The sequence below is a fragment of the Anomalospiza imberbis genome, chromosome W (assembly GCF_031753505.1).
Source record: "Anomalospiza imberbis isolate Cuckoo-Finch-1a 21T00152 chromosome W, ASM3175350v1, whole genome shotgun sequence".
Lineage (NCBI taxonomy): Eukaryota > Metazoa > Chordata > Aves > Passeriformes > Viduidae > Anomalospiza > Anomalospiza imberbis.
Genome location: NC_089720.1, coordinates 6778326 through 6803016, shown reverse-complemented (window position 1 = coordinate 6803016; position 24691 = coordinate 6778326). Strand labels below are relative to the sequence as shown.

General features: G+C 44.6%; 1 protein-coding gene across 1 annotated transcript in view; it reads right to left on the bottom strand.

The window, feature by feature from the left end:
• Positions 1 to 24691, bottom strand: part of LOC137464280 (Golgi phosphoprotein 3) — a 118660-nt gene that overhangs the window by 33502 nt on the left and 60467 nt on the right. The window contains exon 3 of the mRNA XM_068175569.1: positions 62 to 176. Within this exon, the coding sequence (XP_068031670.1) occupies positions 62 to 176 (115 nt within the window). The remainder of the gene's footprint in view (positions 1 to 61; positions 177 to 24691) is intronic.

The window sequence follows — 24691 nt, the reverse complement described above, 5'->3', positions numbered from 1 at the left end:
ATACCAGATAATTAGCTTTATTTGGGAGGGAAAAAGCAAATACATTATGTTCAAGGCTTACCACTCAGCAGTTCAATCCAATTTTGTACTGTTTCAGGAGGTTGGGTCTCTTTTATGTGTTTCAGAGCTTCATCAAGCAAAACATCCCCTGTAGGAGCATCTGACTTGCAAATTACCTAGGACAGAATAAAATGTACTTGGTATTTTTACTTAATTCATATACCATACCATAAACATCCAACAATAAAAACTTGAAAAAATCTACCTGTTATCAGAACCAAAGAAAATTTTAAGGAGCAATGAATGTTCTCAAAGAATATGCAAGTTTAAAAAATACCTAGTTGTTAGAAAAACTATTTAGGATTTTAATTATGTTATGTCTGTTATGTCTTAAGTTACCCATAATCTCTATTAGCCTTAATTGACCAGAGCTATAGTATTAATAACATGTTTAATACCTATTTTTTAAGGAAAATAATCAACCAACATGGCCAGGTCCTTCAATTTCTCCCCAAAACAAAGTATACTACTGTGCTAAACTGCTTTCTGATAACAGTCCATTTTACTGCTTCAAGTCAATTTATTCAGAATAGTGCAGATAGACAATTATGAGTCAAGGAGTCAGCTAGAAATGTAATTAGGATAATTGAAAACTGCAGATGAGTCGAGGGGCCAGCTGGGAATATAATTAGGATAGTAAAAGACTGCATATTTCAGTTAAGATTTTAAAATTAGTTAAGAATCTAAGTTAGTAATATAGCTAACAAGAATCACATACCTTAGTTAAAGAATAACAAATATATTAAGAAAGAGAAACTAGGAGTGACAGGAATAGATGGAACAATTGTGAAGGAGCAGAAGCTATAGAAATACCTTACCTCAAGAATAATTGAACAGTTAGGAGAGGCTTGGACTGTGACCAGCAGGTCTGCCAACTAGCTATAGGTAAAGAGTTCATGATGAGAAAGACGGATTTCTTCCTCCCATATGACCACTCCCTTATTTCAAAATCTCACCTACCCAATTAAGGGAGTACAATTGCGCAGCTGTAATGGATATTCTGCTGATTATAATACAAAGTGTGCAGGTAATGATTATGTATTATGTGTCCTTAGAAACCGTGTGAATATGCAAAACCTTTTCTGTATAAATAGAGAGCAGGAGTCTGCAACTCCCTGCGCATGTCTTTGGAAATTATTCCACATGCGTCCAGCGCTGTAACAAATACCCTTCTTTTCAATGTTAATTAGTTGAAGAGTTGTCTGTCCATGCTTCAGTTAGGCTGTGTGAAATTGAGAAATCAATTAGAAAGTGAAAAGGCAGGAAAAATGCTTTTGTTCTTCTGTATGTTGATGGATAAAATAGGTTCAAGACAACATCTATCAGTTTTACAGCTCTGAAGAACATTTTAACCAGCAACACTAAGTTCCATTCACTAACAGTTAAAATACAGATATTAGGCAAAATATGTATGTACCAATATGTTGCATTGTAAGTTGATCTGTAGTTAGCATTAATCCAGTTATGGATAAGAATTCCAGCCCAGCTCCATGAACTAGCCTCTGGGCTGACTAACGGAGTCTTCGGCCAGTGGCAGCTCTCCTGACATACAGGCATTTGATTGGTTCAGAGTCTGGGGGCACACAGACACAGCCAATGGCTGCATAGCACTGGGAGTTTTGAATTGTCTATAAAAGGGTGTTGGATTCAATAAATGAGTCTGTTTGTCTGAGGAAACATGAGTGGTCTGTCTTATGTTAAGTCTCAGACACAGGAACACCAATGTGTCACCAATAAACCTCTTAATATGCAGTCATAAATGAAACGTCACTTCAGTTTGTTATTAAATAACTTTGAAAATTATTTTTCCCCCAAGAGAGCACAGGAGAGAAAGAAAAAAATAATTTACAGTGGCATAATAAATTTTAAGAATGTAACTGCTTGTTTACCAGTATAAGTAGTTATATAAACCATGCACAAATACCCTTTTTTTGTGGTTAGAAAAACAAGAATGCCAAACTAAAACATACAGATTTAACTAGTAACCTAAGTCACAGAATCACAGAATGGGTAAGGTTGGAAAGGACCTCAGTGGGTTCATCTCATCCAAACTCCCTGCTCAAGCAGGATCATCCCAGAGCATATGGCACAGGATTGTGTCCAGATGGTTCTTGAATATCTCCAGTGATGGAGACTCCACACCTTCTCTGGTGTCTGTTCCAGTCCTCAGTCACCCACACAGGAAAGAAGTTCTTCCTCATATTCAGGTGAATCAGTTTCTGCCTGTTGCCTCTTGTCCTATTAGTTGCTACCACTAAGAAGAGCCTGGCTGCATCCTCTGACACCCTTCCTTCAGATAATGATAGACATTGATAAGGTCACCTCTCAGTTGTCTTGAGGCTGAATAGGCCCAATTCTCTCAGTCCATCCTTTTAAGAGAGTTGCTTCAATCCCCTCATCATCTTTCTCACCCTCTACTGGACCTGCTCCAGGAACTCCATCTCTCTGTTGCACTGAGGAGCCCAGAACTGGACACAGCACTCCAGATGCGCCTCACCAGGGCTGAGTAGAGGGTCAGGATCACCTCCCTCAACCTGCTGACAATGCTCTTCCTAATGCACCTCAGGATACCATTGGTCTTCTTGGCCACAAGGGCACATTCCTGGCTCATGGACAGCTTGTTGTCCACCAGGACTCCCAGGTCCTTCTCTGCAGCTCTGCTTTCCAGCAGGTCACCCCTAGCCTGTACTGGTGCATGGAGTTATTCTTCTCCAGATGCCTTCATTGAATTTCAGATGGTTCCTCTCTGCCCATTTTTCCAACCTGCCAAGGTCCTTCTGAAGGGCAGTACAGCACTCTGGAGTATTGGCCACTCCTCCCAGCTTTGTGTCATCAGCAAACTTGCTGAGGAGGCATCTGCCCCTTTGTCTAAGTCATTGGTGGATAAATTAAACAATACTGGGTCCAGTATAGAACCTTGGGGGATACCACTAGTGACAGTCCTTCAACTAGACCCTGTGCCACTGATCATGGCCCTTTGGGATCTGTCATTCAGACACTTCTCAATACACCTCAACATCCCCTCATCCAGTCCATACTTCCTGAGTCTGCCTATGAGTATGTTGTGAGAGACAGTGTTGAAAGCTTTGCTGAAGTCCAGGTAGATAATATCCACTGCTCTCCCATCATCCATCCAGGTAATTGTTTCATCATAGAAGGCAATCAGGCTGTTGAAGTATGATTTACCATTAGTGAATCCATGCTGACTACTCCTGATCATCTTCTTGCTGTCCATGTGGATATGTGGATAGAGATGGCCTCTGAATGAGATGCTCCATCAGCTTTCTGGAGATTGAGGAGAGGCTAACTGGCTGGTAGTTCCCTGGTGTCATGGTTTGACACTGGCACTATGCCAGCACCCCCATGAAAATGCACTTTTCTAAATAATTGCTGAGAGACGTGATCAGGAACAGAGCAGAGCAGGTCCAAGCTTGATAACAAAGGAAAAAACTTTATTAAACTACTACTACTATAAAAAAACAAACACTAAATCCCAGATGAAGACCTTCTAAAACACTCCTCCTCCCACCTAATTTCCAAATAAAACCCACAGAGAGACACCACCCAGGATTCCTAATCAAGTTGCCACCATTCAGATAATCAATACTCAGTCCATCAAGGGAGACAGGAGTCTCTCCTGTGCCACAGACCCCCAAGAAACACAGCTGTGACTTCTGGTGTTTCCATGTCACACATGGCACTGCCTGGAGAAAATCTGCCATGGTCACACTCTCCTTTCCATGTCACAGTGCTCTCACTACTATGCATGGACAAACTGCTCATAGGGTTTCTTTTCAAGGATGCTTTGCTAAGGATGAAAGAAAAACAACAGTTCAGTTTCTCATCTTGGGACTACAGTCCCCCCTCATTTCCCCCTGGGGCTGAGGGCCGAACAGCTTATCCTTTTTGGGACAACAGTCCCCCACATTTTCCCCTGGGACCGAGGGTCCAAGAACAGAGATCTTTTTTTTTTTCTCTTCTTCTTCTCTGAAGACAGAGGGCCTCTCCACACCCTCTTCAGCTTTCCTCTGTTCTCTCCATTCCTCTGTTGGCAGCCACTGAAACAGGACTCTTGGCCCACCACCGCATCCCCCTAAATGCAATCTCTGTTGCAGGAGAATTTGGTTCAGTCTATGGCTAACAAGAAAAGTCCAGCCACAAACCACTCCATCATCTCCTCCCACTCAAAAATTTCCTCTTCCAACATCTTAGATCCCAGACTGTCTCTCTTCTACTTCAAATCAAGGAGGAGTAGTATTTTACAAAGCCTTCATTTCCCAGGAAAGGGTTAAAAGTTCAGACTCCCCGGACGGCTGAAATCTCTGCCCAGAAGCCAATTCCCAAGGCCAAGGCTGGGCACCTCCCCCCCTTCTCCTTCTCCTCCGCGGGCAAAGTTACAGGTGTCGTCTGGACTCTCTGTTTCTTCCCTCTGGTGGGGGGGGGGGACGACAAAGGCATGTCCGCTTCTGTCCACCCTTCCATCCACAGGAGCTGACTCAGTTCCAGTCCTTCTACCCCTCAGCTCACCTCTCTCAGGCCACATGGCTTCCCCTCCCCCGCCCAGCCTGTGACTAGGCAGGGGAGGTCTGCACTGCACTCTGACTGGAACCAAAGAGACAGTTCCCCTGGGAGTTCTTGCTTTTAACCCCCTGTGTTCTCAGAGGTGTGTCCATACCTTCACTGGTCACTCCAGGTGCCAATATCCAAACCTGACCACTGATTGGTTTGACCCAACTTCCTGAAAAAATTCACTTCCATGTCAAACCATGACACCTGGGTCCTCCTTCTTGACCTTTTTGAAGACTGGAATGACATTTGCTTTCTTCCAGTCTTCAGGCACGTTTCCTGATCTCCACAGCCTTTCAAAGATGATTGAGAGTGGCCTAGCAATGATGTCTGACAGCTCTCTCAGTACTTATGGGTGCATCCCATCAGGGCCCATGGACTTGTGGATGTCAGTTTTGCCTAGGTGTTCTCTAACCCAATCCACCTTGACCAAGGGAAAGTTTTCTTTCCAGCATTCCTTAACCCTGGTCTTCTGGGTCAGAGATCCCTGAGGGTTGATCTTGTCAGTGAAGACCAATGTAAAGAAGGCGTTCAGTAACTCTGTCTTCTCTGCGTTCTCTCTCACTAGGGTCCCCCTCCATTTAGGAATGGCCTCACATTATCCTTTGTTTCCTGTGGAAACCCAGGGCACTGGGAATATTTCTCTCTCTGCTCTGGGGTGTCCTGACGCCCAGGGGAGTGCTGACTTTGACCCTCATTCATGGAGAAAACTTCCAAAACCTCAAGGTAAACTAGAAACCACAAAACTGTGAAATAGATTGTAGAGATTGCAAATAGTAGTGTAGTATGTCACATGGGTGAGAAATTTAGGTTTTAGGATTTTTAGTATGTTATAGATGGGTTCAAGATGGAGGATATAGGGTGTTCTCTTGAGTTCCCTTCTTCTTTCTTCTTCCTCTTTCTTCTTGGGTTTAGGTTGTATCTTGTAATTGGGTAGAAAAATCCGTATTGCGGGTCTTTAGGGGTCAGTTATTGGGTTAGAAAGGAAAATAATTTAGGTGTCACTTCTTAATTGGGTAGCTTAGTTTTTGATTAGACTTAAAAGGTCTTGTAACAAGAGATTGTTAGCCATTTTTGTGCTGTTTTTCCTGCACGCAGAGTCTGGTGCAGAGTGTGCTGAAGTTTTGATAAGATAACAATAAACAGAAGCTGGAGACTGAAAAAGTTCAATACGTCTCTTGTTCCTGACACAGAACTGCTCTAGGAGGGTCTCCCCTGCCAGGGGAGCCCCCAGGGAGTTGCCCAACTTGGGTCCCGCAAACTCACAGTTTTCCTTTTGTTATTGAAAATGCCCTTCTTGTCCTTGACATCCATGGTAAGATTTAATTCCAGATGGTCCTTGGCCTTCCTTGTCTCATTTTTACCTTCTCTGACAACCTTTCCATATTCACTCCAAATGTTTTGACCCTGTTTCCACCTCCTGTGTACTTCCTGCTTATGCTTGAGTTCTTTATTCATACATGAAGGAGTCTTTCCCCCTTTGCCCAATTCTTTGCTCATTGGGATGCACTGTTCTTGGGCCTGGAGGAAGTGATTATTGAATATCAACCAATTCTCTTGGACCCCTCTTCCCTGCAGGGCCTCTTCCCATCGGATTCTTCCAAGAAGATCCCTGAAGAGGCTCAAGTTACCTCTCCTGAAGTCCTTGGTTGTAATGTTACTTACTACTCTGCTTCCTCTTCCCCCGATACTGAACTCCACAATCTCATGGTCACTAGAGCCACGGTTTCCCCTAACCTTCACATCTCAAATAAGGCCCTTCCCTATTTGTTAGTTTAAGGTCAAGCAGCACACTTTTCCTTGTGGGATTCTCTATTACCTGTGACAGGAAGTTGTCATTAATGCTTTCCAGGAACCTCCTGGACTCTTTGTGCTCCACTGCGTTGCTTTTCCAGCAGATGTCAGGGTAGTTCAAGTCCCCCACAAGAACCAGGACCTGTGACTGTGAGGCTGCTTCAAGCTGCCTGTAGAAGGCCTCATCCACTTCTTCCTCCTTCTCAGGCAGCCTGTAGCACACACCCACAACAGCGTCACCCTTACTAGTCTGCTCTTTTATCCTAACCCATAAGCTCTCGCCCCACTCGTTATCCACCCCAAGACAGAGCTCAATACATTCCAAGTGTTGTCTCACATAGAGGACAACTCCACCACCACACCTTCCTGATCTGTCTCTCCTAAACAGCGTGTAGCCCTTCATGACAACATTCCAGTCATGAGCTATCCCACCACGTCTCTGTAATCGCAATGAGATCAAAGCCCTGTGAGTGCACATAGATCTCTAGTTCCTCCTGCTTTTTCCCCATCCTGTGTGCATTGGTGTACAGGCACTTTACAGAGGTTTTTGAGTGTGTTAATATCCTAGTGGGGGTGCAAAGGGATGGCCCATAGTCCTGTCTTGTGGTTACGCCTTTGGCTGCTTGTGCTTGAATGGGGTATTCCCTCTTAAACTTCCTTTTGCTACTTGAGTGGTTGCTAAAGTTCTCCCCTTCCCACACCTTATCTCTGTTGAGCCTGCCCTGTCCCCATCCCATTAAAATCTAGTTTAAAGTTCTCTTAAGGAGCCCTTCTAACTCCTGAGCTAATATCCTTTTTCCCCTTTGAGATAGGTGGACCCTGTTTGTTGCCAGCAGGCTTGGTCCTGTATAAACTGACTCACGACCAAAATCCCCAAAATTCTGCTGGTAACACCAGTTCTGAAGCCAGGTATTCATTTGCAAGATCTTCCTGTTTCTTGCCCCATCATTCCCTGCAACTGGCAGGACAGAAGAGAATGCAATTTCTGCTCCAGATCCCTTGACCAGTCGTCAAAAGATCCTGAGGTCCCCCTTGACTCTCTACAGCCTTCTTGTTGGGACTTCATTGGTAATCACCTGGAAAACCAGTAGCAGGTAATAGTCAGTGGGCCGTACCATGCTGGGAAGTTTATTGGTGACATCCTGTATTGGTTTGGTACAACCTGGTTTTTGGCAGGAGGGGGGCCAAAAAGATGGCTCCTATGGGAAGCTGCTAGAAGCTTCCCACCATGTCTGGTAGAGCCAATCCCTGATGGCTCTAAAGATGGACATGCTGATGGCCAAGCCTGGGCCAATTAGAGATGATGGGAACACCTCTGTGATGACATATTTAAGAAGAAAATCAAAACAAAGTCACAGAGTTTTTGCTCCTAGTCAGAGAAGAGGAGGAGGTGAGAGCATGTGAGGGAAAACAACATGGCAATATGAAGGTCAGTGGAGAAGGGAGAGGAGGAGGTGCTCCAGGTGCCAGAGCTGAGATCCCTCTGCAGGCCATGATGATGACCATGGTGAAACAGGTTGTCCCCCTGCAGCCCATGGAAGTCCACGGGGAATGCAGAGATCCACTCACAGCCCATGGGGGAGGTGTCCACGCCGGAGCCAGTGGATGTCTGGAGGATGCTGTGATCTAGTGGGAGACCTGGTAGAGAGAGGGGGCTGGTGCTTCCAGGCTGGAGCAACCTTTCCTTGGAGGACTACACCTCATGGAAAGAGAGACCCATGTCGTGGCAGTTTTAGGAGGACTGTCTGCCCATGGGGGGAGTTCACGTTGCAGCAGTTGCAGTATGGCTGCTGCTCATGAGAGTGGACCCACGCCAGAGAAGTTCACAGAGAACTGTCTCCCGTGGGAGGGACCCCACGGCCTCACAGGGGAAGCACTCCTCTCCCAGAACAGTAGAAGAAAATCTCAGTGATGCACTGACCAGATCCCCACGTCCTGTCTCCCTGTGCTGTCAGTGGGAAGGAGGGAGGGGCTGGGAAGAAAAAGGTGTTTTAAGGGCTTATTTTATTTCTCATTATCCTCCTCTGATTCTGTTAGTTATAAAATTCACTTTGCAATTTAAGTTGAGCCTGCTTTGCCCGTGAAATATTTCTCCTGGTCCTTATCTCACTCATGAAGTGTTCATTTTTTTTCCCTCCTCTGCCCAGCTGTGGCAGGGGAGGGTGACCAAGCAACTGTCATGGGTGCCTGGCATTGGGCCAGTGTCAAACCACGACACATTCCTTACCCGGGTCCCAGGGAGGCAGCATACTTCCCTATGGGTTGGGTCTGGTTGGCATATCAGACCCTCCTTTCCTGCCCTGCCCTATGTAACCCTTCCAACCTTAATGAACCTTCATCCATTTCCTCATATTCCTGGTCCTCAGATTCCAGGGCCTCATACCTATTGTATAAGGGCACCTGGGAAGGTGAGGTAGATTGGGAGTGGATTAGCTTGCCACCCTGAGCAGAAACCTGTTTCCACTCCCCTCCCTCTCTAAGGTGTCCTCCTTCCGCCTGGTCATGAGAAGGTAGGGGACGCATTGCTTCTTGCGAAGTGGATGGTAGGTTCATTTGTCTAAGGCATGGTAGAGTGCAGCTCCACCAGTCAATCTCCTCAGAGTCCTTAATACTTCTTAGCTTTTCTACTTCATCTCTCAGTTCCACCACTAGGCTGAGCAGATCATAGTCGTGACATAATCTAGTCTAGCCCAAGTCAATATGTTTGAATAAAAGTAAAAGAAAACCAAAATTCTATCTTTCTTTAGGAAAAGAAGAATTACTTCTGTTTCACAGCTATTTATGAAAATAATTATTTAATCTGGCAATTTAAATGGTTTTACAAGGTAGCACTTTATAAGCATCAGGTAAAAAGATAAGAGGCAATTGATGGAAAAATGAACACATCAAAACTGTTCCACATATACAAGGGAAGCAGCAAGTGAAAGATCTTTATTTTGGTAAAGCTTCACACTAGTCAGAAAGGTGCCCTGGAGAAGCTTTAAGTGTCCTATTGAAATGCATCTTGAGTTCAGTTCTGTTCTGTAGTTCTAATAATCCTTACTACAAACAATAGAGGAGCACAATACATTTTCAGGTCAACACTGAAATGAGTTGCAATGTCAAGACAGCTTAAATACTGACAAGATGATTCCAAACTGGAGATGTCATGGTTTGACACGGGCCAAATGTCAGGCACCCACCAAAGCTGCTCACTCACCCTCCCTTGCCACAGCTGGGCAGAGGAGAGAAAAAATTAATGAAGGCTTCATGAATTGAGATAAGGACTGGAAGAAAACACTCCAAGGGCAAAACAGGCTCAGCTTAGAGGTACAAAGTGAATTTATTACTAACAAAGTCAGAAGAGGACAATGAGAAAATAAGTCCTCAAAAAAAACTTTTCTTCCCCCAGCCCCTCCCTCCCTCCCACCGACAGCGCAGGGAGAGGGGTATGGGGGTTTTGGTCAGTTCGTCACCTGAGATCTTCTTCCACTGCTCAGGGAGAGGAGTCCTTTCCCTGCTACTCTGTGGGGTCCCTCCCATGGGAAACAGTTCTCCCTGAACTTCTCCAGCGTGGTTCCAATCTCACGAGCAGCAGTCCTCCCAAAACTACTGCAACATGAGTACCTCCCACAGGCAGTCATCCCAAAACTGCTGTGGTGTGGGTCACTCTTCCATGGGGTGCAGTCGTCCAAGGACAGGCTACTCCAGCCTGGAAGCACTGGCCTCCTCTCTCCACCGGGTCTCCCACTAGACCACAGCCTCCTCCAGACATCCACCGGCCCCAGCGTGGGCACCTCCTCCACGAGCTGCAAGTGGATCATGCATTCCCCGTGGACTTCCATGGGCTGCAGGGGGACAACCTGTTTCACCATGGTCATCATCATGGCCTGCAGAGGGATCTCAGCTCTGGCACCTGGAGCACCTCCTCCCCTTCCTTCTCCACTGATCTTGGTGTCGCCATGTTGTTTTCCCCTACATGTTCTCACCTCCTCCTTTTCTCTGGCTAGAAAAAAATTGTGCCCACTTTGTTTGATTTTCTTCTTAAATATGTAATCACAGAGGTGTTCCCATCATCTCTAATTGGCCCAGGCTTGGCCATCAGCATGCCCATCTTTAGAGCCTTCAGGGATTGGCTCTACCAGACATGGTGGAAGCTTCTAGCAGCTTCTCACAGAAGCCACCTCCATGCCCCTCCCCACTACCAAAAACCAGGCTGTGCAAAACCAACACAGATATATGCAAAGTCAATTAAATGAAATGGAAAAGAAACGCAAATAGTATAGTCAGTATGAGAAAACAGATGACAAATATAAAAGATGTAATAAATTATTATATAGTTCAGAATGACAGAAAAAAATCTAGTAATTCTAGCAGTTGACTACGACCCAAATGAATAATCAAAAGCCAAGTCTTTCAACAAAGTAAGATTTTCAGTCAAAGCTGCATTAACAGGAAATTGCTGGAGAGATCTTCATGAATGCCTAACACATCATAGCTAGAATACTATGTTCAGTTTAGATGGTGTCTATAAAGCACAGAAAATAAGATTTAAATAAAAATCAGCAAGAATGAACCAGTCCTCAATGCCAGGCTAAAAATAATGATGTTTAGATCTAAAAAGAAGCATGTAAGATTGTCATGGTTTCATCCCAGCTGGCAACCAAGCCCCTTGCAGCTACTCACGCACTCCCCCACCATCAGGATTGGGGACACAATCGGAAGGGTGAAAACCAGAAAACTCATGGGTTGATATAAAGACAGTTTGTTAGGTAAAGGAAAAGCCATGCACACAAGCAAAGCAAAACAAGGAATCCATTTACTGTTTTCCATGCTCAGGCAGGTGTTCAGCCATCTCCAGGAGAGCAGGGCCCCATCACGCATAATCGTTACTCAGGAAGACAAATACCATAATTCCAAATGTCCCTCCCTTACTCCTTCTTCTCTTTTTATATACTGAACACAATGTCATATGGTCTGGAATATCCCTTTGGTCAGTTTGGGTCACCTGTCCTGACTGTCTCTCCTCCCAACCTCCCATGCACCCTCAACTTCCTTGCCAGCATGGCAGTACAAAAAGCATAAAAGGCCTTGACTCTGTGTAAGCCCCGCTCAGCAATAATTAAAACATCTCTATATTATCAACACTGTGTTCAGTACAAATCAAAAATACAGCCCCATACCAGACACTGGGAAGAAAATTAACTCTACCCCAATCAAAACCAGCACAAAGATATTTTTACAAAGAAGGTATCAAACAGTAGTTTAGGTTGTCTATTTTGGGAGAAATAAAAGATACCAGCTTATTCTGGATATACAGAAGATGCAGAATGGATTGTCAAAAACTTCAGCAGGCAAATGAAACATTCAGGGAGGTTGTTGAATTGCATTCAGTGGAGAATTTTAAGACTAAACATCTGCCAGGGAGGAACCAGAGAAACATAATTTTCTGTTACTGCATCAAGATTAAATGGTTCCTTGAGATACTGGTCTGATCTACACTTTTTGAAGCTGGAGATCACTCCAGCCATAAATATCAGATATTTAGTTTCAAGAACATAGCAATGTTTTAATCCAGGCAGTCCCTTTCTAAAACTAAACACACAATGATGCATATTTATCTTTGATTTACAAGCTTGCACCAACCTTTATTAACTCCATATAATGATATTGCATATCTTCCAGATTTATATCAAGACTGAATTTTTTGGAGTTTCTCTAATTATACAAGAGCATACTTTGAGTTTTTAAGCTGCTAAATTGTGGTTATTAATAGCCACCCTTCAATAATTAGCCTAAAACCACCCAACATATTTATCTTAACTTCTTTTTAAAAATTATGTTCCATCAGTATTTTAATTTCTTTGATGTGATTCATATGGGTTGTTTCACAGTAGCCTTGGTTACACTGGATCACTCCAGTTTACTGCAGTTGGTAACCTACTACTCATCATCTCACTTTAACAGGTAATGTGTGAAGTAATCTTTTTGACCTGCTTTATTAAAAACAAGCAAACAAACACACAAACATAAACCTCACTAGAGATGTATCCCAAACGTAAAAGCATTTTCTAAAGTAAGATTAAAAAAAAAAGTTTAGAAAACAGCTTTTCTTACTTATTTGGGGTTAAGATATGTTTTTTTACCACTGTAAAGATTAAGAAGCTCTTTTGAATATAATCCACCATGACAGTATGAGCCTAAACATACAGGAATTTAGAGGAAAGACCTATAAGGAGTTCAGGCTCTCCCATTCAACTCAGGGCTCTATAAGCTCTTGGGAAGCCACAATACACAGTGATTTTGTTTCTAAATTTACTGTCCTCTGCAACCAGGCATACAGCACTATTTCTTCTCACATCTCTGCTACATTGCATATTCACTGTACAGATTCTTCTAATTACCCTTATTCCTAGGTACAGGGATAAGGGGCAGAGTTTTAGCGCTGTTTATTCCACACCACCAACTTCATTGGAGGGGGAGCAGTTTTTGGCAAGGAACCAGAACTTTTTTCTTGCCCCGGTTGTGGAAGGTAGTGGTTTTGTCCCCTTTAAAAAACATGAGCAGAAATGGAGGGGTCCTCTTTCTTTTGTCAGGCTTGCTCAGGAGAGGGAGATGCCCTGCAAGACCCCAGCCGCCACTTGATATCCCCGCCACCAGGGAGAACCCTTCTGGGTGATGTGGAGTGAGCAGCTCAGCAGCATAACTCTTTTTGGACAAAATAGCTTTTCAGGTTTTGCTTTGCCCCTGTTTTCCATTGTTTTCTGGCTAGGGGAGGGCATTAAACCATGGAAACTCATTTGCCACATTGTTTCCTTTGTACTCTTGAGCCACTGGTCCAGTGCAGGAGCCCCCCACCATTTTGCCATTGTTCCCAGAGGGCCACATGGTGCAGAGTGTGGGAATAGCCACCATCTTGTCTTTTTCTGGGGAAACCACATGGAGCCAGCAGCTTGGGAACAACCACCATCTTGGTTTTGTCTTAGTGGGCCAGGTGACATCTTTCAGTGGTGAATACCCTTTTTTTGTGGGTAAACCAATCTTTTGTACAACTGGTATGTTCATTACAATTTCTTCAGTAAATTGTGACTCTAACTTATAATCTCTCCTAGTCTTTTTCCTCCACTAATGAACAGGGGTGGTTTGAGTGGGCTTAATTTTCCCACTGAGTTTTAAAACCAGCACACCCTACTCTCAAACAAAAGTATTTTTGTTCACACTTTCACTGTATTTCTCTTGCCCTTCTTTTCCCAGCACATGCACATAGACAACAGGGGAAGCCCATCCACCTCTTTCTTATGCTCAAGAATCTGCTCTTTCTTAAAGGGAGATGTATTGACAGATGCTTCCTGGTTAACTCCAGAGTCCTAACAGCACAAGAATTGTTATAAGCACTGCAACCTTGGAATTCCAGAGGCCAGACTTCAGCCTGTTTAGGACACTGATTGACAGAGTCCCTTGAGAGGTGATGCTGAAGAGCAAAGGTGTCCAGGAAGGTTGGATATTCTTCAAGAAGAAAATCTCAAAGGCACGGGAAAGGGCTGTCCCCATGTGTCAAACAGACGAGTTGGCAGGGAAGAAGAATGGCCTAGTGTCATGGTTTGGAATGGGAGGAAATTCAGGGAAGTGATGCAAAGCTTTTTGTGTAACCGACAGTCTGCTGAACCACTGAGAAGCTGGACACGCCTCTGTGAAACACACATGTTAAAGACGGGGAAAAAAACGGGAACTCTTTCTTTCCTTTCCGGTCAGTGAGGAGGTGGCGGGCCCCGGCCCCCCCATCTAAGCCAGGCCAGGCCAGGCGGTCCTACCGCGGGCCGGGCCCCTTCCCCCCTCCCCGGGCCGCCCGCCGGCCCCCCCCATCGGCTCCCCGGTCTGGCCGGGCCGGGCCCCAGCAGCTGACAGGCAGGAAGGCGGGGGAGGCTGCAGAGCCCTGGCCGGAGCAGGGCTGGCCGCGGCTGTGAAGATCTTGCCGTCAGCCTCCCTCCCACCCGCACGGCTGAGATCAGAGACCCCTGCAGCCCATGCAGAGAACCAAAGACCAACCATGAGGCCGATCCTGACACAGCCCAGCTGCAGCTCCCTGCCACAAGTTACCGGAGTCAGGTAGGCCTCAGGCAGGATGTTAACCCTTTCAGTGCTTCAATCCTCCCTCGAATGAGAGAAAGGAACAAGATGCAACGATGTAAAAAAACAGCATGAAGACATCGAGGTCATTGAGGAAGAAGTTAAGTCCCAGATGGGAGGGAGGAGGAAATGTCTTGTTTTGGAGCTGAAATCCTCTCGTAAGCTATGGAGAAAGGACTCCTTTTCCTTATAACGCATGAAACTATGGGGAGATTAAAGTGTTCAAATTGATATCGAGCAAAAGCCTCCATGCTAAGATAAGCAGATGTTGAAATAGATGTGATCCCATGAGAAGTTTGAACAGAGGAAGAGAGTAGTCTTGTGCTTCCAGGAGAAGAAGATCTCTGGTCCCAGGGATGAAGATGATTTTAGAACTAGGTAATGAGAACTGTAATATATTATTTAAAATAAATTCGTGCTCAGGACTAAAAAATACAGTATCCTTTTTAATGGAACCAAGTGACAGGAAAGAGCAATATACACAGGATGAATTCCTGTGTCGAAAGATGGTTATTCTGAAGGATTATTCTGTCTAGAAGATATACCTTGAACGATAAGATGAATATTTGTCACCAGAACAAGATATTCGAGGGGATTACCATCTAACAGGATTTTAGCAGTCAGAGTATTCCAGGAAAACCTCCGTTTAGAAGCACCACAAGAAAAGAACATGCATGAATATGTGAAAAAAGAAAAAAGGAAACAGGAGGACCCCCCCAGAATCCTGCTAAGTCTGGAAACAGCATAAAAAAGACCTGTGAAATCAGTACCCTGTGAACTGCTAGGGTACGGTGCTGCATTAGTCTGGACCCAGTTCACCCAGCACTGATCGCCTGGCTCGGTGCTGATTTGCTTGTGGCTTTTCCAATTTTACTTTGATTTAATAAATTCCTTTAATTATTAAATTGACTGATTCATTTATAACAAGAACTTTTGCCTTTGACCAGCTCATCTTTAAAACAATACCCCATAAGTAGACACGGCCCATAGACAAGCTGTGGGAAGTCTTGTGGAAATGGGAAGGATTTCACGATGGCAGGGTTCCCCGGGCGGCTGCTATTCGTGATGAAATTGAGAACCACGAGAGAACTGTTTTTTCCTCTTGTGGAGAAGTCTCCATAAACTTAACAAGAGGGACTTGTCTCCCCAGGTGAACTGAAGAAAGACTATCTTAGAGCTGGTAAACTGACTGGAAATCTTAGGTTTGGTTTCTTTACATTGTCAGTGGGAAAGAAAAGGTTGTGGGTGGAGAAGTGTTCTGAAGGGCTTGTTTTGATTCTTACTACCTATTTTTTTTCCCTTCTAGTTACTTTTAATAACATTTTCTTTGTACCCTTTTAAAGTTTTGAGCCTGCTTTGCCTTTCTCCTAATCCTATCTCACAGCAGGAAGTGAGTGTATTGGTGATTGGCCAGCACTGAACCCACTACATTCTTTGGTGCATTGGCTGGGAAAATTTCGAAATTGGGGAAATCTTAAATTGGTAAACCAAAACCACTACACCTGGCTAACAGAGAGATTTGGCTGGAACTCAGAAAAAAAAATTAGTGTTTATGACCTTTGGAGGAAGGGGCAGGCAGCTCAGGACTGCAAGGATGTTATAAGGTTGTGCAGGGAGAAAATTAGAACTGCCATAGCCCAACTAAAACATAATCTGGCTACTACCATAAAAGACAGTAGAAATGTTTCTCTAAATACATTGTCAACAAAAGAAGGGCCAAGGAAAATCTCCTTTATTGGATGAGGGAGAAACATATCAACAAAGGATAAGGAAAAGGCTGAGGTACTTAATATCTTCTTTGCCTCAGTCTTTAATAGCAAGACCAGTTGGTCTGTGGGTACCCAGCCCCCTGAGCTGTAAGACAGGGATGGGGAGCAGAATGAAAACCCCATAATCCAAGGAGAAATGGTCACTGACCTGCTACACCATTTCAACACACACGTCTATGAGGTCAGATGGGATCCACCCAAGGGTACTGGGGGAGCTCACAGTGGTTCACCAAGACACTTTTAATCATTTACCACCAGTCCTGGCCAACCAGGAGGTCCCAGTTGACTGAAAGTTAGCAAATGTGATACCCACCTAGAAGAAAGGCTGGAAGAAGGATCTGGGGAACTACAGGCCTGACAGCCTGAACTCAGCCTGAGAGCCAAGGACACCATTGCAGCTTCAGGCCCAAAAAGTATAAACAACAGTGAATTGAGGAGAACAATCTGGGAGGATGAGACTTCATAACCTGAAGCTGTAATTGGACAATTAACCCCAATATGGAAATGGACCAAAACTCCTAAAAGTGTGAAAACTCATGACTCATCATCCATCTTGGTCCATCTTGGGTAGAGTCATGACTGGGGTCTCGTACTGCCCAAGGTATATCCTTTGAAGGCGTTTTAATAAATACCTACTTTATTCCTTTAACACTGTCTGGCCTCTGTTCTAGGTAGCCTCTCAAGGTATCATTTTTTTTGTGGACTCTGCCGTGAGAGGCAAGGCATCTGGAAAACCCCTGGACCAGAGGAACACCCAGCTGCCCCCCTCCCAACTCTTGCTGGCACTCCCAGGGGGCCCCAGCTGTGGTTCAGAAGGTATCAGAGCCCAAGAATCCTCAGATCTAGCACAGAGGCACGTGAGTAACTGAATAAAGGTGGTATTTTGTTTTAGCACCTGAGTTAGGTGTTAAGAGATCTCTTATAGTTTTGTTTAGTGTGGAAGAACCCCAGTGGGTCCAGGTGGAGTTGCTTTTACATTCTCTTGTCAATCTCCACTCGTCTGCTAGTGTAGGAGGGGACGCTCTCTGAAAAAGTGGCGTTTTAGCACTGCAGTGGTAAGTGTTGGCCTGGGGCCAGCAGTAGCTCAGTGGGTTAGCTCTCACACTGCCACTCCTCATTCTTGCTCTCTTTCTCTCCCTGGTTATTTTGATTTCTGTGGACTTTCTTACTCATAAGTGTTAAGACATGGGGTGTGTATTCTCCTGTGAGAATAATAGTCATATTTCGAGAGATACTCCCTTAGGATTAGTATTGAAAAATTGGCATGACTTAACTGGTGGAGAGTCATCACTTTTAAAATCCAGACTTATTAGACTCTCAGAAAAAATTTGGTCAACTTATGAACTAAATAATGATGAGACATGGCCTGAATTTGGTAGCTTAGATAAGAAATTAATATCAAGCTTGATATCTTGCATATGCTAAGACAAGTATTTTGAAGAATTAGAGTATGCTAACCATTTTATGGTTTTAGCATGTCAGCAAAGCCTATCAGCACCTAAAAAAGAACAACATATATTGCTTTTAAGGAAAAAAGAGAGGAAAAATAAAAAAAGAACAGCCAATATTGAACAGTGGGTGTGAAAAAAGGGAGGTGGCAGAGTTAGATCTAGTCCCTCCTGCCTTGAGGGCTGGGCCACTCCCAGCCATGGCCCTGCCACCCACGCTGCTGGTCGCACCAGTGGTGCCACCGCAGCCTTCGTCACCGCAGCCTCCGCCACCACTGTCACAGCAATGGTAGGGGAGGGGGATGGCAGCAGGGAGGACATGGCTCTGGCAGGGTCCCAGACAGTGAAGGAGGAGGGAGGAGGGCTTTGGCAGCCATGGACACCACTGCAGCCACTGTTGCTGCAACCATGGACATCTGCTTCAGCTGTGCCTCCCCTCCCCTCCCCTCCCCTCCCCTCCCCTCCCCTCCCCTCCCCTCCCCTCTCCTCTTGGTCCTGGGGAGGCGGAGGTGAGGGGAGGGGACAGCCAGCGTGTGCAGCCAACAGCACCGCCCCTAGAGGTGGAGCTGGGGGGCAGAGTCTTCTACTGAGAGGGTTGCGTGGCGCCCTCCCATGGAGGGAGTGATGCCTCTCCCGCTCTTAGGCCTGTGAGTTTCCATAGCAACACCGCGCCCTGCAGAGCTGCCTCAGGAGATAATATCATCGAAGCAAGCAGGGACCCAGTCCAGCTCCCACGGCTGTGTAAGTCGTGCCTGGCAATTTCTAATATCAGGATTAGTCAAAGTAGATCTACCACAGCAGACTCAACAGAGTCAGACAGCTCTTGCTCAAGTAGCTCTTCTGAAGAGGGACATGAGATCACAGATGCCCTGAGCAGGCGAAAGAAGGGAAAGATAGTGAGAAGGGCCATAAAAGAACGTAGCCCAATAGCAAAATATACTAGCTCAAAAAAGGAAAAAAAAAAAGAACCGGTCCTGCAAGCCCCATTGCGGCAAGCAGTCAGCAACCAGGGGCCGATATATGTAAAGGTTCCATTGAATTGCGGTGAAAAGTCAAGACCCCACAATTCCTATAAAGATTTGTTGGGATGGTATGTTTATTCAGCGCTGGACGCATGTGAGGGATCTTTTCCCTTCAAAGGATATGTGTGCCCCTGAAAACTCCTGATCCTTTTTTATTACTCTAGTTAATTTACCTATTCATAGAATTTCACAATAGGTTCATGCATATTCATTCTTCTCATTTCACGTTACACTTACAACTAGTTACACTTGTACTCAGATTTTGTCAGGAAGTACAGAGAGAACTCCTGGGTCACTCTGCTCTGTGTGTTTCAAGGTCTGAGGAGTCTTTCTTATCTCTTTAGCTTGGAAATTTGCATTCTTTCTCCTTAGCTGGGGCAGTTTTGCTAGTGCTGCAGTTACCAGACTAAACAGCCTATTTTACTTATGTTTGCAAGCTCAAAGAGGCACATTTCACCTAAATCCAAATGGATTTCTACCCTGTTAAATTTTTACTCTGTCTCACCATACTCCCTTATCAAGTTAGAACAGTGGAAAACTACTGTGGGGAAATATAAAGAGAATCCAGATAAGGTGTCAAAATTAGTAGAAAGGGCTATTATCACACAAACCCCTGACTGGGCTGATTTGAACTCTGTTAGACACATTACTTGATCACATTGAGAGAGAAATGGTTAATAGAGCTATTACAACATCGGTAGAGGCAAATATAGTAAATGGGTTGATCCAAGGCGCAAATACACAGATATTTCCATTAGAAATGTTCCAGAACATATGGCGAGGTTAAAACGATATCAAAGTCTTGTGGTGTATGGGTTGAAACATGGTGTCCCTAAAGCTATAAATTGGTCACAGATTTACGAAGTAAAGCAAAATTATGATGAATCACCCACTGATTTTTTAAATAGGTTAGGAGAAACTGTCATCAAATATACTAATCTAGATCCTGAATCCTCTGATGGTAAAGCACATCTAGTTCTCTTGTTTATGGGTCAAGCTACAAATAATATAAGAAGAAAGCTGCAAAAGATAGAGGAGTTTGAGACAGATAAATTGGTAGAAGTGGCTTGGAAGGTATTTCGAGACAGGGGCCCAAATGGAAGTGACCCCAACCTAGTAGGAAGGCAACTCAGGAAACGTCATGGAAAATGTCAAGGAAATGTCATGTTTTGACACTGGTGCAATGCCAGCGCCCCCATGAAAATGCACCTTCCCAAATAACTGCTGTGAGATGTGATCAGGAACAGAGCAGAGCAGGCCCAAGCTTAATAGCAAAAGAAAAAAACTTTATTAAACTACTACTACTATAAAAAACACAGACACTAAATCCAGGATGAAGACACTCCAAACACCCCTCCTCCCACCTAATTTCCAAACAAACCCACAGTGAGACACCACCCAGGATTCCTAATCAAGTTGCCACCCTTCAGATAATCAATACTCAGTCCCTCAAAGGAGAGAGAAGTCTCTCTTGCACCACAGACAACCGCAGGAAACACAATTGCCACCCTTGTGTTTCCATGTCACACATGGCAACCACCCGGAGAAAATCTGCCATGGTCACACTCTCCTTTCAATGTCACAGTGCTCTCACCACCGTGCATGGACAGACTGCTCATAGGGCTCCTTTAAGGATGCCTTGCCATGGACCAAAAGAGACAACAGTTCAGCATCTCATCTTGGGACTACAGTTCCCCACATTTTCTTCCTCCCCTGGGGCCAAGGGTCTCAAGAACAGAGATCTTTTTCTTCCTGAAGACAGAGGGCCTCTCCACACCCTCTTCAGCTTTCCTCTGTTCTCTCCATTCCTCTGTCGGCAGTCACTGAAACAGGACTCTTGGCCCACCACTGCATCCCCCTAAAATGCAGTCTCTGTTGCAGAAGAATTTGGTTCAGTCTATGGCTAACAAGAAAAGTACAGCCACAAGCCACTCCATCATCTCCTCCCACTCAAAAATTTCCTCTTCCAGCTTCTCAGATCCCAGACTGTCTCTCTTCTACTTCAAATCAAGGAGGAGTAGTATTTTACAAAGCCTTCATTTCTCAGGAAATGGTTGAAAGTTCAGACTCCCCTGACGGCTGAAATCTCTGCCCAGAAGCCAATTCCCAAGGCCAAGGCTGGGCACCTCCCCCCCTTCTCCTTCTCCTCTGAGGGCAAAGTTACAGGTGTCGTCCGGACTCTCTGTCTCTTCCCTCTGGTGGGGGAGGGGGGGGGGGGGGGAGGCGGGCAAAGGCATCTCCGCTTCTCTCCACCCTTCCGTCCACAGGGGGCTGGCCCTGTTCCAGCCCTTCAGCCCCTGGCCTACCTCTCTCAGGCCACATGGCTTCCCCTCCCCCGCCCAGCCTGTGACTAGGCAGGGGAGGTCTGCACTGCACTCTGACTGGAACCAAAGAGACAGTTCCCCTGGGAGTTCTTGCTTTTAACCCCCTGTGTTCTCAGAGGCATGTCCATACCTTCAGTGGTTACTCCAGGTGCCAATATCCAAACCTGACTACTGATTGGTTTGACCCAACTTCCTGAGAAAATTCACTTCCATGTCAAACCACGACAGTCATCCAAGAAAACTTCCCCTACGGAGAGAGATCAGTATGCCTAGTGTAAAAAATGGTGACATTGGAAGAATGACTGTCCAGTGTTGAAGCAAAAATCCCCAGTTCCCCAACTCCCAGTAGTACAAAGCTCAAGCTCAGAATGATGGGGACTGAAGGCTTCTCCCCCAGCAGAACCTTCGGTTATAGCTAGGCTGGGGAAAGAAAACATTGAATTTTTGGTAGATACAGGAGCAGCATATTCTGTGTTAAATACCTTAAAAGAGAAACTGAGGCAAGATACTGTACATGTTGTTGGGGTGACAGGCAAAACAAGGCTTTTCTTCCAACCTTTAAAACTCAAACTGGGGAAGCACTGGGTAACTCATCAATTCTTCAATATGCCTAACTCCCCTAAAACATTGCTGTGGAGGGATTTGTTAGAAAATTTGGAAGCAGAGAATAAATTCAGGAAGGGAAAGGGTGTATGAGTTGTAATTCCTAAATCTATACAGGAAAAATGTGGTGAAATCCCCACTGATGTTGAAAATTACGTCAATCCAATAGTGTGGGCCAGGAAGATCCAAACAAGCAGAACCAGTGAGTATTGCACTTAAACCAGAAGCCACATCAGTAAGACAAAACCAATACCCTTTGAAATTAGAGAATCATAAGGGATTGGTATCTGTAATTGAAAAATTCCTACAACATGGGTTATTAGTGCAATGTGAATACAAATACAACACCCCCATTTTAGCTGTTAAAAAAGCAGATAATAAGAATTATCAATTAGTACAAGATTTAAGAGCAATTAACAAAAATACAGAGGACATACACCCAATGATAGCCAATCCCTACACCCTTTTGACCACACTAACGGACAAATTAGGGTGGTTTACTGTTGTATACCTGAATGATGCCTTTTTCTGCATTCCCGTGCACAAAAACAGCCAAGATCTTTTTGCTTTTGAGTGGGAAAATCCCAAGATAGGGAGGAAAAGTCAACTCACGTGGACAGTTTTACTACAAGGTTTCAAGAAAAGCCCAACAATATTTGGAAACCAGCTAGCAAAGGAATTAGAAGACTGGAAAAAACAAGAGGCAGGAGGAGTTATTCTTCAATATGTGGATGATATCTTGGTTGCGGCTAGAATCAGAGATGACTGTATATGATTTACTGCAAGTTTATTGAACTTGGGACTGAGTGGGTACAGAGTTTCTAAGGACAAAGCACAGATTGCCAAAGAAGCAGTAGTTTATTTGGGGCTTGAGATCTTCCATGGACACCGACAGCTCAGCAAAGAACAGAAAGAAGCCATGTGTTGACTCCCAGAGCCCCATACTGTAAGAGATATGCAAGCTTTCCTGGGAATAGGAGGTTGGTGTCATTTGTGGACAGCAAATTATGGACTGCTGGTAAAACCCCTATATAGAGCATTAAAAGCAGACAAAAAAGGAATTACCATATGGACTGAAAACACTAGAGCAGCTTTTAAACAGCTGAAACACTCTCTAATGTCAGCTTCAGCACTGGGACTGCCAGACTTAACTAAACCTTTTGAACTTTTCACCCACGAGAGATTGAATGTGGCTTTGGGGGTACTAGCACAGCGCCTCGGGAACCAACGGAGGTCTGTGGCCTACTTTTCCAAACAGCTAGACAATGTTAGTCAAGGCTGGCCAGGGTGCCTAAAAGCTGTGGCAGCTACTGTTATCTTGATCCAGTAAGCATGAAAACTCACCCTTGGGTGACACATTGTAGTGTGTGTACCCCATACCATAGCAGCTGTACTGGAACAAAAGAGGGGACATTGGCTGCCCAGCAACTGGATGCTTAAATACCAATAACAGTTATTAGAACAGGAAGATGTTACCTTGAAAACAACTTCTGTTGTTAACCCTGCCATGTTTTTGCCCTCCACCTTAATTGATGATGTGCCTGAGCATAACTGTTTGCAGACAATTGAAGAGGTCTATTCCAGGCAACCAGACCTGAAAGACGTGCCCCTAGAAAATCCAGATTGAGAGCTTCGTGAAAGGTGGCAAAAGGATGACAGGCTATGTAGTGACCACGCAGGACAAGGTGATCAAGGCAAAGGCCCTGCCAGCAGATGTGTCATCACAGAAAGCTGAACTGATTACACTGATGAGAGCCCTAGACCTGAGCAAAGGGAAGAAGGTAAATATATGGACTGACTCTATGGATTTAGTGTTGTCCATGCCCATGGAGCCATCTGGAAGGAGAGAGGACTTCTGAATGCTCAAGGTAATCAAATCAGACATGCTGAACAAATACTTTCCCTCTTAGACAGCATTAAAAAACCCGCAGGAGTAGCTATCATGCATTGTAAAGGTCATCAAAAAGGGAAAACCACTCCAGAATTGGGAAATCGCTTTGCTGATAAAGCAGCAAAAGGAATTGTAGAAAAATGTATTCTCTCAGTAATTTCACAAAAAGAGATTGTTTTGTCAGGTTTCACCCCAAAATATGATCAAGCAGACCACAAACTAATTAAGTTTCTTAAAGCTGAGATCACAGAAAGTGGATGGTCTGTTACACCAGCAAATCAGGTTGTAGTCCCACCCCTGATCCGTCAGGAGCTAGCCCAGAGAGAACACGAAAGCACACATTTGGGGGTTCAAAATCTTTTGAAACATCTAAAAAGATAGTAATAGGAAAGGGAATGACTGATATTGTACAATCAGTAGTGAGTAAATGTGAAATCTGCTGTAAAAACAACTCTGACACTAGAAAAAGAGTTGTATTAGGAGTAACAAAGACAGGGGATCTTCCTAGAGATTACTGGCAAATAGATTCTGTGGAGTTACCACTCAAAGAGGGATACTGGTACATACTGGTATTAGTTGACAGCTTCAGTGGATGGCCAGAAGCTGTTGCACTAACATAGCCAAGGAAGTGGTGAAAGTTTTGCTCAATCATATAATCCCAAGGTTCAGGGTTCTCTTGGGGATATCATGAGATAGGGGACCACACTTTGTTGCAACAGTGGTTAAAGAAGTTAGCCAAATTTTGGGAATTTCTTGGGATCTGCATACACCTTTATAGACCCCAAGCGAACGGTAAAGTTGAACATATGAATGGGACTCTCAAAACACAAATTAGCAAAATTTGTCAGGAAACACCTATGACATGGGTTCAGGCCTTGCCTATAGCTTTACAGAGAATTCGCATACAGCCAAGTTGGAGGGATAACATCAGTCCCTATGAAATACTTCATGGTAGGCCATATCAGATTCTGCATGTTCCAGGTGAAATTCATATGAGGGGAAAACTTGATTTACAGAGATATCTAATGGCTTTAGGTTCCACATTGCAGAAGCTCCAGAATTACATTGTGCTATCCAGACCCATAGGACTGGACAAACCCGCACATCT